General features: G+C 45.9%; 1 protein-coding gene across 1 annotated transcript in view; it reads left to right on the top strand.

The window, feature by feature from the left end:
• LOC120383138 overlaps nt 1-14,767 on the top strand; it is a 60,609-nt gene that overhangs the window by 29,255 nt on the left and 16,587 nt on the right. The window contains exons 15-17 of the mRNA XM_039500759.1: nt 1,400-1,539; nt 5,943-6,088; nt 9,957-10,174. Coding sequence (XP_039356693.1) covers nt 1,400-1,539; nt 5,943-6,088; nt 9,957-10,174 — 504 coding nt within the window. The remainder of the gene's footprint in view (nt 1-1,399; nt 1,540-5,942; nt 6,089-9,956; nt 10,175-14,767) is intronic.

The raw sequence follows: 14,767 nt of genomic DNA, 5'->3' as shown, positions 1-14,767 counted from the left end.
GCTGGCATGTTTAAATCCCTTGGAGCAGCTGCTCAGCAGGCTTAGATTGTCTTAGCACCGCTGACTTCAATGGAGCTATGACCATTCACGCCACCAGAGGATCTGCCCCACTGAGGGGAAATTGGGCCCAATCCTGCACGACATGGATGTTGACAAGAATTTTGAGAGTAGATGGTTTGCAGGATTGGGTCCATTAAATTTAAGCCAGCCTTTATGGGTTTGGTCTACACTGTGCATCCATGAGAGTAACAACCTCTCTTACACCCCTCCATTGGCTATACCCAGACCTTGTGCACCCACTTCCTGCCACCTGAGCAGCACCTGATTGACAAGGGGTGGGGAATGGCTAAAGCCATAGTTCCATCCTCAGTGTAGCAGCTGAGCCAGAAGGGGGCAGGTGTTGCAATTTGCTGCAGATATAGACTGGCACTGTGCTGAGATCAGCAGGACCCAACAGGGAATGCAGAATCTGACCCTCAATAAACACATGGGGCCTGCCTCTCCACGCAGTTACAGCAGTGTGACTTCATCTTCCATTCCTGCCCTGGCTCAGTGTAAAAATCTACCGACGGGCCTCGTCCAAAGCTCCCTGACGTCACTGGGAAGACGTGTGTCTGCTTCCATGGGCTTAGGATCAGGCCCAGTGTTTCCTGTGGTGTGGGATGATGAAATAGTACTAGGCTGCTAGGGACACTGAAGAGAATTACACCCTTTGCAAAGGTTTTAAACAGGAGCCAAATGCAATTCTTCCCCCGGGTTTAGGAATATCAGCCACGTGATATGAAACGCCCCACCACGAGCCACCGGCTGTGGAGACATTTGCCACTGAACAAAAAATTGAAAACTTCTTTGAAATATATACTAGCTAGACCTCAGTCCTGCCATGAGCTCCCCGTGGACAGGCCCCTGTGATGGAACAGAGTCTCGCTGACTTCAGTCAGGCACTTCACGGGCACAGCAGTTCACCCACATGTCATGTCACCCGTTGCAGGTCCAGGACCTTAGTTCAGATCAACTTTTGACTTCTTGCTCCCAACGCTCTGATGCCTGTAGCTCAAGCTTTGAAGACAATGCTGAGCTTTGTTGGATGTTTAACAACCAATATATACAGTCAGTTATTTATTTGGGGGTTCTTCTATAGAAATTGGCATGAATAGTTAAATAAAAACAATTAAATGTGTGGGTTTTTTTTAGTTTATGTCTGTGTGAAGAAAGCAACCACAGGAAAAGCTTAGTATTCCCAAATGCAACCTTATTTACAGTTCCGGGCCTTTCCCCTCCTTTCCAGTGGGAATAACCAGCCCTTTTTTAAAAAGTTGGGTGTTTTGACCTGCCAGGTGGACTTTAAAGAAAAAAGAGGGTTAGGGATGGTCTGAACATCTTCTTCACTGAATTTTAGGTCACATCCTCCAGTGGATAAACTACTCTTTCTCCAGCATCGATCCCTGGATGGTGTTTCAAAAGACAGTGCAATCCTTGTGAGTTCTGATGCCGGGAACCTTCGCTGGTGGAGCGTCCTTGCAGAACAACGGGAATTTGGTAAGACTTACCTGTGAAAGGCATGGTAACTTCAGCTAAAGCAGATGCTAATTCCTAAAGCTTCTCCCTTCGGTGTAGGTACTCCACCTCCCCGAGAGGCAGTAGCTATGTCAGCGAGAGAAGCCCTCTTGTCAAAAGAGCACTATCTACGCCAGGAGTTCACTCAGTATAACTGCGTTGCTCAGGGGTGTCGATTTTCCACAACCCAGAGCAACGTAGTTATACCGACATGAGTTTGTTGTTTAGACCAAGGCTGAGGCCAAGTCTACACTGTTCCACTGTAAGATCTCCCATGTAGCCTCTCTGTGCTGAGAGGAGAGCTCTCTCCCGCTGACATAGTGCCGTCCACACCAGCACGTCTGTCGATGTCACTTGTGTCTCTGAGGGGTGTGTTTTTTCACATCCCTGAGTGACATAAGTTATACCGACAAAAGTGCTAGTGTAGACACAGCTTAGTGTTAAAGGCCTTGCAGCTGGCATCTGACTGTGAAATCTGGATTGTAATTAAACTGATCCGTGTTCATTGGTGTGTGCTGATCTTTAACTGATCTGTTGTTCCAGAAATTCACTCTCAAAAGGATTCTGGCAATATAGGCTGTAACCACAATCCTACTGAGAGACATAAGATGTTATTGAACCCAATCATGATCCCTTTGGAATTAAAAGCACATCCATCAACTTCATTGGAATGAGGATTTGGCCCAAAAGAGCCAAACTCTTCCCTGGTCTAACAGCAGGGATGTATCTGATGCTTATTTATTCTCTCTCCTCCCTATCCTGCCAATATTCTAGTTATTGGAACTTCAGATACTGGCCCTAAGAACAATTGGAAAATGTATGTTATTTACAAAAAACAAAGTACTAGCTAGGTAGAAAAGCTTCCAAACATGACATGAGAAAAGCTTTAAAAACAGGATATTCAAACCCTTTCTCTTGGGAAATGTATTTTCCCAGTGACTAGGGTTGGGTTTTGTTTTGTTTTGTTTTTTTCACTGTCCCACTTCAGTATCCCTGTGGGGGAAAAAAAACTACAAAACCGAAAACCAAAGATCAAGCCTTAAGCTAACTCCAGGAAACGTACAAGAAATTACCATGCAGAAAGACCAAGAATGCCCAGCCACACTCGCTAGAACAGATCATTTTAGCTAAGCATCAAAGGGAGCACAGAGTTCATGGGTGGGAAACGGCAATCCAGGCAGCAGCAATTGTACATGGGGCGCTGTTACCGAAAATGAAACCCACTGCAGCTGAGGAATTTCCATCTGTGCCGGCTACCAGTAACAGTGAGTCCAACAGACACACAGAGGGCAAAATCCTGGCCCCATTGAAGTCAATGGCTAAACGCCCGTTAATTTCAGTAGGATCAGGTTTTGCACAGAGACACTAAGGATACCGCCAGGGGCGGCTCTAGGCACTAGCAAAACAAGCTGGTGCCTAGGGCGGCAAAATGTAGGGGGCGTCCCCTGCCGCCGGGGAGGGCGGGAGGCTGGGCCGGCGGACCTGCCGCCGTCATGGCTGCGGCAGGTCGACCGGAGCCCGGGACGAGTGGACCTGCCGCAGGCATGACTGCGGAGGGGGCGCTCGTCCCGCGGCTCGGCTGGACCTCCCGCAGGCATGACTGCGGCAGGTCAACCGGAGCCGCGGGACCACGGCACCCTCCGCAGTCATGCCTGCAGCAGGTCCGCTCGTCCCGGGCTCCGGTCGACCTGCCGCAGCGGGAGCTCAACCGGAGCCGCGGGAAGAGGGGACCCGCCACAGGACCGGGGAAGGGCGGCGCAGCGCACCGCGCTGCTTGGGGCAGCGTGATTTCTAGAGCCGCCCCTGGATACCGCTACATAACTTCTGGGAGGCGTGATTCCTAGGGCGGGTAGACATACACATGCTAGTGTTGTATCAAGCAGGCAAGATACTAACAAGCTTCAACAGGACTTTATTTTTACAGTGGAAACCTCTTTACCAAGCTGCTGCTGCACCCTCTGTAACTCTCACTCAGCCTCCTCAACTCCTCCCCGCTCCTTCCTGTTTCCTGTCCTTTCAGACTCCCAACATCCAGTGCTCCCAGTTCTAATAATTACAAGCACATCGAAACACCACAGCTAGCTTTGCTCAATCTAGCACCTAACAGGAGTGTGGCTACAGAGGCACAGTGAGCCACTCAGGCTCCTGGGTACATCCTCAGGCTAAACCCAGCTTCTGCTGTGCGATTTTTAGGCACTATCTCAAGCAGAGCTGGTGCATGTTATGTCCACCTGCCCTGGGAATCGCACCTCCCAGCTGCTGGGTGGACACACCCTCAGGCCAATATTTTCTAAAATAGCCCTTGATTTTGGGGTACATCCATGAGACGCCTTACAAGATGCTGAGCTTCCTTTCCATGAAAAACATTGAGGTTTCACAATTTGTTTTTGTTCCACATCAGAGCAAAACTGAGAGCTTTCAAAATTTCCCACGCAAAAATGAGAGAGAGAGAGAGAATCCCCAGAATAGCCAACAGCCCAGCAGTTCAGACGCTCACCTGGATCTCCTACATCCCAGGCATGTGTCCCAACTACATTAGAGAGTCCATCTGTCTATAGATTATTCCTGCTAGAGCTGTTCCCCTTTGTATAAATAACTAAACATTCATTGGGACAAAGAGAGAGAGAATCTATAGCCCAGTGGTTCGGATGCTCACCTGGCATGTTGGAGACCGATTCAAGTCCCTGCTCCAAAGTCATGTCTCTCACATCCCAGGTGAGTATCCCACTGTTTTGGCCATTGTGGAGTGGGTCCCACGCTCTCTGCCAAATGCCAACATGAATAAGTGTCCAAAAAAACTCCAAGATTTCAACAGAAGGAAATATTTCTCTCTTTAAGGGGAAACAACAACAAGAACTGTTACTCGGTGTTGTTGGCACAGAGTGGCTGCCAGATTCCAACCCAGAGGTGGCTGCATTTCAGTAGTGGATGACTAATTTTATATATGCAAGCACATAGGTATTCTTCTAGCTAACAGGTGCTTATATAGATATAAGGTATTAAATATAGCATCTGTTTATTATAACAGGTGTGAGACAGTGTGAGGAGGCTTGTGCTGCCAATGTGACTCTAATGGTGCAGAAGAGAGGCCTTTTCCTGTGTTAAAAATAGGTGCCGTGTGACAGAGTTAGAAGGGGAACAAAGAATTTTCATCCTCTCTTCAGTGAAGTGCTGCTGAATGGCTACCTAATGACGCCACTTTCCACAGTGTCAGTGTAATAGGCTGCTCTAAGGACTTTGTTATTTCTCTGTTTCTTTATTTAGCTAAAGGATGTCAGGTCCATTTAGGCCCAAAATTTAGGAGGTTTTTTTTCCACATAAAAAATGAAGATCAGTAGAAATGTGGCCGTGGTTTTTAATTCAGTCCATGAAATTGAATGGGGGCTATTAGGGAGCATTGTATATAACATTCCCCAGCAGTCTTTGCAACCCAAGCATTGTAGCATTTTACCTGTACACGAGACCCAAAAAGTGAAGCTAACAGCAATCACCAGAAAGGTAAGTGAAACTTACTAGTCTGCTTCACATTTCAAGCTGAATGAAGTTCAAGAATTAAAATCAGCAGCATTATTGCTGATAATGGAAGCAGATTTCAATAACTCTTGCTGTTTTAATCATTTTAAGTGATACTAATAACACAGAGGAGGAACTTTAAAAAAAAATACGGTAGCATATGCCCTGACCTGACAGAGTTCCTGGAAGGGTTAGGGTAAGATTTTAAAAAATGCCTATGTCCTATTTTCATGTGTGACAGAGGACTTAAGATCTCAATGGGAGTTAGGTGCCTAAATACCTTTGGGGATATGGGCCTTAGGCACTTATTATTTATTTGTATTACCTTAGTGCCTAGGAGCCCAAGTCATGGTCCAGGACCCCACTGTGCCAGGTGCTGTGCAAACACAGAACCAAAAGATGCTCCCTGACCCAGGGGGTTTACAATCTAAGGGCAGGTCCACACTACACGCCGGATCGGCGGGATAGTGATCGATCTATCGGGGGTCGATTTATCACATCTAGTCGAGACACGATAAATTGATCCCCGAGCACTTTCCCGTCGATTCCGGTACTCCACCACTGTGAGAGGCGCAAGCGGAGTCAACAGGGGAGTGGCAGCAGTCGACTCAGCGCCGTGAAGACGCCGCAGTAAGTAGACCTAAATACGTCAACTTCAGCTACGCTATTCTCGGAGCTGAAGTTGCGTAACTTAGGTCGATTCCCCTCCCCCCGCAGTGTAGACCAGGGCTAAGTAGACATTTGAGTCTCATTGAAATCAATGGATCTTAGGTTCCTAAGTGCCGATGTCACTTTTAAAAATGGGATGTCAGCTCTTAAGTCACTTCACCACTTTTGAAAATGTTACTCTCCATCCTCTTGTGTTGTTTCAGGTTTTTATTATGCCCCAGCTAAAGAGGATGCGTCTGTGACTGGATTGTCAGCCAATCAAATGAACAGTGTTCTTGTATCTGGAGACACATGTGGATTCATTCAGGTTTGGGACATTTCAGATTACGGGCTGTCCCCTAGAACTCAGGTAAATCTTGACGCTTCATTCTCAGTATATGGAAATGGCCTTGGTATGTAGGGACAAAGCAGTTCACCAGTTCATTTGTGTTGTTAATTCTTTCCTAATTATCCCTAGTGAGTTCACTTGTCAAGGGCATTGCTCACTTCCTTGGGCAAGAGAACATCGGGCATCTTTTTAATGTCTCTGACAGGCATTAGGCAAACTTGAATAGGTACTTCCAAAGTCTCTATTATCCATCTTAGGGCTTTCTTCCACGCCACCCTTTATTCCTGGAGCTGTCATTCTCTCCTGGTGAGCCAAATGACCTTCAAATGTGTCTTTAAAACTATCAATGGGCCTGAAATCATTGAATCCAAACCCCAGTGCCCTAGATTGGGGCAGAATCCATAGATGCTGGAACGAGGGGTGTTGGGGGTGCCACCACACACCCCCGGCTTATAGTGGCTTCCATTATATACAGGGTTTACAGTTTGGTTCAATGGCTCTCAGCACCCTCACTATGCAAATTGTTCCAGCACCCCGGCAGAATCCAGATCCAAATTGTATGACTTGGTTCAATCTCTATTTTCATGATTTGTGCCCAAGTAATTCAGTGATAACTCAACAAACATAGTTTAGGTTTTTATGAACTGGTGTGTGTGTGTGTGTGTGTGTGTGTGTGTACACACACTGTTGGATGGGATCAGAACTTCCCAGCTATTTGTCATAGGAACTACACTGCTCACAGTTTGCAGAGATTCACCTGTACATCAGCTGGCAAAGACCCGAGCTTTTAATTCCAGGAAAACAGATATTCTGTTGCCACTAGCATAGATGCTTCGAAGTTCTGAGTTGCCTTGGTGCGCAGCAGAATGACAAATGTTTTTGGTGCTCGTGGAATTCTTACAATATATTTGCTAAAATATCCGCATCACTGGAAGTTTAGCCTTCTGTCTGACAGGTGTGCACTGTATTTTCTGTCTGATTTAGGTTGTCAGACCCTTAGGGCAGGGAACACTTTTTCCTCTGGTTTTGCACAGCCTCATCATCCCAACAAGACATTGTCAATTCACAATAAATAATAATATTTAAGTAAAGAGCCTGCCTACTACTAGATGTGATTCACTGAGTTACCAGAGGCTCTTTTTGAGAAAATGTGATCATAGAAGATCAGGGTTGGAAGGTACCTCAGGAGGTCATCTACTTTGTGTTTAAGATCCCTCAGATCTAACACGTGCACACTTTCAAGCACACACCTGCCCAGCCCATCTGGCTACTAACACCATTTCATGTGGCTAAGCCCCTCCCACAGGTCAGGACACGGACATTTTTGTGCTGTGGTGTCTGAATAAGAGAAGCCTGACAGTGAGTTGGTGACTTCACAGAGGTCTGGAAGAAAAGTTCCAGAAGTTTCAGTGACAACCAATAGTAGCTACAGTAGCTTGAGAATTATCCATTGGTTTGGAATCACTAGACCAGACTCTGAAGTGAAGTAAGCTGCTGCCAGGAGCTTCATGGGAAGGATTTAGTTATAGTTACCCCCTGTCGTTTATCAGTCCTTCTGCTCAGCGAGTGTCTGGACCATCTAGCCATCACCCAGAAAGCCTGGTAGGAACTATTTCTACAGCACTGTTCTCAACCCACAGGACTTTGTTAGTGGTGAGAGTCATTCACAATTTACCAAGGATGGTGGTGAATTCTCCATCACTGATAATGTTTAAATCAAGATTAGGTGTTTTTCCTTTGAGATCTGCTCTGGGAATTACTGTGAGGAAGTTCTCTGGCTTGCATTAGACTGGAGGTCAGACTAGATGATCACAATGGTTCCTTCTGGCCTGGGAGTCTATGAATCTACTAAAACATTTCACCAAGTGGTAAATGTTCCCAAACCACCAGGATGTTCTCAGCATGTTCTAACCCTTCATCACCCCTGAATAATGGAAGGAACACATTACTATACTAGCCCTCACATTTTGAGGCCTCAGAGCTCTGTGGTTGCTGTTCTTCCCCAATTAGCTTATCAGTCCTACTGCCTATTGATACAGAACTGCAGATTAGAGGCCTCTCTATATGTATGTATGTAAATATGTGAGATCAGGGTGGCTCCACTGGCCAAAGGGGTTGTGGGGAACGCTCAGAACATCTAAGCCATATGGCTCCCGTTACCAGAGAACCATTTTACAGAGGGGGAACTGAGACAGAGAGAGACTTGCCCAGGCTCCCACAGGAAGACATTGTTGAAGCAGGGAATTGGTCCTGAGATTCCCAAGCTAATGCTCTAACCCAGTGGTCCCCAACGCAGTGCCCGTGGGTGCCATGGCGCCCGCCAGGGCATCTATGTGTGCCCGCGTACTGGCCGGCGGACAAACATCCGCTGAAATGCTGCCAAAAAGCGGTGTCACCAAGAGGCGTCGCTGCCGAAATGCCGCTGATTTTCGGCGGCGACGCTTCTTGATGACGCTACTTTGGCGGCGATGCCTCTTGACGTTGCTGCTTCTCGGCGGCATTTCGGCGGATGCTTGTCCGCCGGCCATGAACTTCAGTGGATCGTGGTCCAGCGCCCGCCACCCGGAAAAGGTTGGGGACTGCTGCTCTAACCACTGGTCCATTCTTCCTGAACAGGAACTCTTGGGGTTTCCCTGAACTTCCAGTTTGTAAGCATGAACTTTGGCTATGGCAGTTTGTAGCATCACCATCTTAACTATGGCCTTCAGGCATTCCCCTCAAACATGTCTCCTACATTAATTCTACATCTCTGGCAGGAAAGCAAAGACTGTTTATTTCTTTGAAGGGACTCCATGATTAAAAAAACCTTTATGGAGAAAATGGGAGACAAAAGGCCATGTTGCCTGCAAAAAAATTAAATTAGTTCAGCTCAGCCTCTAGTGTGCTCCTTTCTTGCTGACTCAGCTAATAACATGAGCTGAGCACCAGGATTGCTTCCCTTACAAATCTCCAATGCTGGGGCTTATAGACACAGCTCATGCAGAAAGCAAGCGATACAATTATCAAGCTTGCTAAGTAAACAAGTTACTTGGAGTGATAAGCATCTTACTAACACCACAGCTGGAGTATTCCACGGAGCCAGTCACATAGTGTTATTAACAACGATGTATACAGTACATACAATACATACAGTGTGCTGGGTGTTTTACAGAACAAATTCCTGATCCCATACGTGAAGTCAACTAATAGCAGAGAGGAGAAAGGTGGGAAGGGCAGTTGGAGGGTTACCATGCTGAGATCACAGTTACTTCAGGTTCACTGTGTACATGTCCCAATGGTGCGGCTGTCCATGTGTTCGCTTTTTAACTTCACCCTTGTCTCCCTCACTCATCCTAATTAAGCCCAAGGCAGTCTCGCCTGAGTAAGGACAAAAGATTGGGCTCATTATTCTCCATTTTTAAAGGTAATGAGGAGCTTCATTCTGGAAGCAGGGACTGGTCACTGCTTTGGGAATTCATATTAGCCGCTGGGAGCATTCAGTTTTTCCTGCCTTCCTTTTCTAATTAAATGATGAGATTGGGTGTGAAATGTTTCGTTAATCCATGCCAAGTATATCGGACACAAGGTCAAAGGCTGAATCTCTTCAGGATAATTAGCTAGGAATTAATACAGGATGGTTTTTGCGCTGGTGGTTTTAGGATGATAAAATACAGAACAAAATCTGTTATACAACTCCTCCCCCTTTATCTAAGGTTGGTCAGACCCAACAAAATGCATCACTCACATGAATAACCCCACTTCTTACCTGAAGCTTTATTGACCTGGATCAATCCCACAGCCTAGGTTCCATTCAGGTGACGTGGATTCTGCCTTCTCTGTTGGGATTTTTTTAAGGTTGTGATTAGTGGCCAGCTACCTGAGTCTCTTTCTCTTGTGTCCATTGTTCCAGGGCTCTCTGGAAAAGCCTCCCTTACTGTGTAGCTGGAGAGCCCATAACAGCACTGTGGTGAGTGTCGAGCACTTCATGTTCGGTTCAGATTCATTCATTCTGAGCGGCTCCTCGGACAGAAGCGCCAGACTGTGGACCCCAGATGGGAAATTTGTGGGAACCTTTGGGCAGGAAAAGAGATGGGACTTGAAAAATCCATCAACGTTCACCCACCCCAAGTAAGTTTCCAGCCCAAGATGGATCACTTCTTTCTAAGGGTAGGTCCATACTTACCCGCCGGGTTGACGTGGAGAGTTCGACTTCTCGGAGTTCGAACTATCGCGTCTAATCTAGACGCGATAGTTCGAACTCCGAACGCGCTCCCATTGACTCCGGAACTCCACCAACGCGAATGGCGGTGGCGGAGTCGACGGGGGAGCCGCGGAGTTCGATCCCGTGGCGTCTGGACAGGCAGGAAATTCGAACTAAGGTAGTTTGACTTCAGCTACGCTATTGGCGTAGCTGAAGTCGCATATCTTAGTTCGACACCCGCCCCCCTGTAGTGTAGACCAGGCCTAAGGCTACTTCTGTGATGAATTTCTGAGAACATGTTACCCCTCCTCTGCCCCCAGGGCACCTCATTGTCATGACCAGAGCTTACCTAGCAAGAAAGTCAAATCGATACTGACCTGGACAGTCTGAAGGGCAAGGCTGGCCCTGGGATTTGTGGAGTCTTGTACTAAGTCATATGTGTGGGGAATTCAGTTAGCCTTGGCTAACGGGCACAATACCGATTGTGGGAGGGGCTGATTTGTTAGCTGGGCAGGTCTGGATGGGGTGCTTCCCATTAAGGGATTGAAGGAGAGTTTGGGCAACTACAGGGGATGAAGGTGCAGGTTGCTAAGAGCCTTTTTGCTTCTATTCTATGTAAATTCTTATGTAATCTCATCCCCGTGGGTGCCTTGGGTGACATTAGGGCTCATCCTCTTTGGCTCCAGATGATCCTTCCCATCTCTTGGGATCTTCTCCCCAACACCCTTCCTGTATCATAGGCCTGGTCTACACTGCGGGGGATCGAGCTAAGATACGCAACTTCAGCTATGAGAATAGCGTAGCTGAAGTCGACGCATCTTAGTTCGACTTGCCTCTCATCCTCACAGCGCCGGATCGATGGCCGCGGCTCCCCCGTCGACTCTGCTTCCACCTCTCGCCCTCGTGGAGTTCCAGACTCGACAGCAGAGCGTTCGGGGATCGATTTATCGCATCTAGATGAGACCTGGCGGGTAGTGTGGATGTACCCAGAGATGCAAAATGATAAAGTTCTCTCCTCCCTTCTTCATCACTGTTGACTTGTAACCGCTGGCCTGGTGCAAGATTAAATTATATATCATGTGCTAAGGCATATGAAAACGCTTTAATTTTAATGTTAAGGCTATTCGAGCTGTGATGCACATAGGAAGTTTGTATAACAGCTAAGGTAGGCTTGGCAAATGTGGGATACTTTTGGTATTAGAGAGACAAGATGGGTGAGGTAATATTTTTTAACTGGACTAATTTCTGTTGGTGAAAGAGACAAGCTTCCACGCTACGCTCAGCTCTTCTCCTCAGGTCTGGGGAAGGGACTCAGAGTGTCAGAGCTGAATATAAGATGAAACAGATTGTTTCTCATACGTGGTTAACACATATTCTAAAAGACCTTTCAAGGTGACATGGCCCATTAACACCCTGCAGTCATGTGACCAAAAGGAGTGTCAGAATAAGCCGTAAACCCAGTGTCTTTATTACGATCGTGATTTTTAGCGTCTAACAAAGATTGACGTTAAGCTCCCCGGCTCGTCTTTTGAAGACATTGTGCAGGTTTCCTTTGAGGACAAGGACTGAGGTCAGAGAGGGATTGCTCATTTTGGGAAAAGCATTGGCCCATGGGTGACAGGATGTTTTTGTCTTTTATCATTTTTCTGTGTGAGTTCATTCGAGAGCGTTGTGATTGTCTGGGTTCACTCACATAGTTATTACTGGGGCATTTTTTTTTTGCACTGGATGAGTATGCCACATATGGTGATAGGCACGTGTAGGACCCAGGAATCCGGAAAGGTGTGTTGTGGGGGAGTGTTGATCATTGTAGCAGTGGAGCTATGGCTGCAGGTTTTGCATCTGTTGTTCTGGCAGGGTCTGCTGCCCCTTTGCACTGGAGGGTCTGTGGGGAGCTTGCTTTTGATGATGAGTTTGGTGAGGTTGGGGGATTGTTTGAAGGCCAGAAGAAAGGGTTCAGGAAATATTTCTTTACGGATGGAGTCCCTATTGAGAAAGGGTTGTAATTGTTTAATGATATCCCGTGTGGGGTGGTAGATGATAGTTAGGGATGTGCAGTAGGAGGGGGGTTAATAAGCTTTGTTAATTAGCCTACATATCAAAGGTGTTAGCGTGCCTGCCTAACTAAGGTTATAGAATGTAGCCACAGCACATCCTGTGGGGTGTGGGAGAGCTATGAGAAGATTAATACAGAAAATCTCCTATAAGCCGGAAAATGAGAGGTTGCTGTGCAGATGTGATGACCGGATGAGGAGAGCTCTAATAGGGTAGGAGAGAAAATCCTCTTTCATCAGCTTGATCCCACAGTGTCAGTTAAACTCAGCTGAGTTAATCTTACTCTCCCCTCTCTCTCCAATCATGAGCTTGACATAAAAACCTTGAGATTATTAAAATGACACATTCGGGGTTCTTTCAATTTGCCTTTGTGTACTGGCGCCTTTAAAAGTTCACATTTTCAACCTTTTCTACTCAACCACAAGGACTAGAAACTTACTGTTTTTTAATGAAAGCTGAGATTATTATGTAATCATATGACTCCAGGAGCTGGTGCTTTAGGGGGAAACAAAGAAAAATCATGAAATCAATCATGAGCATTGGCAACACTTGTCCCCCTGAAAGCAGTCTCCTCAACATCCTTTACTCTTCTCCTACTGATGCTGATGCTCAAGAGCCGTCTACACAAAGGGTTGCAGGGGGGCGAATTTCCCACTGTTGCTCACATCCGTGCCATTCCCCTCTTGTTAACTGAAGTGGAAGCACTGGCAAGGTGGTATTTTTAACAAGAAGTCTGCTCTCAGAGCAAGTCAAAATGGCACTGCATTCAAAACGCCAATGGTTGTGGCGGCCATGCACACAGTAAGGCTCTCTACAAGAAAGGAGCTGCAGCGGGAAATGTTTGCCAGAGAAGCTCAGTACAGACACAGCCATGGGCTGCATGCTGGTTGAAAGGCACCTGCGTCCAGGATGGGGAAAAAAGCCATCATTATCAAGCTTTACCGATTTGTGCTTTGATTTAAATGTCTCTCTGGAATTCCCATACTCCCATACCGAGTCACCTCAATAATTCTTGTTTCAATTACATGCCCCCTGCCAGCCCTGCCCAAGAAACTATGGCCCCCTACAGTATTTCTGTCCTTGATTCCTGGAATAATCTACATTCAGAGTCTTCTCCAAAGGCGAGGCAGATGCTCTATAAATCTAGTCCTTGTACAAGGTACGTTCAGTAAACCAGCAACTGGGAGGAACGGGCAAGGAAGTAGTAAGAGTAAATCTTTTTTGAAAATTTTGCATGTGCAAGCCACAGACCAGACGTACCTTTCAAATGTGCTCCTAACTAAAGTCGCTGAAGATTTGTCAACTGATTACACTGGGCTAGAACTAGAGGAGAAGAGAATAAACACTGTTAATTTGAAGCAGACAGGAGCTCTGAAAAGGTTATCAGATGCTTTGTAAAGACTTGAGTCCAGCTTTTCTTAATAGCCAAAGTTATAAACAGTGTTTCGTAAAGTGCCAGATTTTTCAATTTCCCTTCAGTCCACAAAAACAGCAGAGGACTCAGATCAACATTCACCAAAGTCAGGCCTATTATACTAAGTTCTTCCAGTTTCTTTCCATAAATCCAGTTGTTTCACCCAGGGAAAAAAAGCATTGTATTCACAAAGGAAAAGTCAGATAGGAAAAATGATACCGAAGAAGCTTTGGACAAACTTACCCTGTAAATTGGGATTAATTCTTTCATAGCCAAACAAAATTAATTTCCACTCACAGCAAAAGACTAAATAAAGATCTGTGTCTAGCTGTTATCAAGAATGCCTAATTATTCTACAGATACTATAATTTTTGGAAGACAATCATCTTACTGATATTATTGATAAACATCCATGACCTTGCCAGATGACTAATCAAATATTAATTAACCCGAGAGAAAAACTAATGATATTAAGGTTTTACAAGGAAGTATTAGTTGAACAAAGAGGGTTAACTGGAAATTTAACAGAAGTCCTTTTTCTTCCATTTGAAAGAAGTAATGGGTAAAGAGAATATCAAATGGGATGCACTTATTAGACAAGTCCGTATGTACTTTGGGACCGGGAAAAAGGAAATTGTAATGTTTGTGTGTTTTTAGATGTTCAGATCAGAGAATACCTGAGAGTCAATAGTTAATAAGTGCTTGAACCTGGCAAGTAAAGAATGTGGAACTCTTATAAGTGTGTCACCTCTGATCAAGAGAGATTTGTCCAGCATCTGAGTGCAAACCTCTGCAGCTATAAGAATATCTCCTTCAGGAAACTGTCACACAGCATGGCAGTGCTACTGGGAGAATGAAGCGTAATTATTCATTTATCTTACAAAATCTGATGGAGTGACTGTTTTTCTCTAAGTGATGTCTGTGACATCAAAACTGTGGCTCAAACACTACTCTCAGTCACACTGGTGTAAATCCAGAGTGATCCTACTGAAATTAGCAGAGTCACTCTGGATTTACACACCAGTGCCCACAACTTGAGCCATTGGCTGTT

The sequence above is a fragment of the Mauremys reevesii genome, linkage group 15 (assembly GCF_016161935.1).
Source record: "Mauremys reevesii isolate NIE-2019 linkage group 15, ASM1616193v1, whole genome shotgun sequence".
NCBI classification, from domain to species: Eukaryota; Metazoa; Chordata; order Testudines; family Geoemydidae; genus Mauremys; species Mauremys reevesii.
This window is presented reverse-complemented; position numbering and strand designations above follow the sequence as displayed.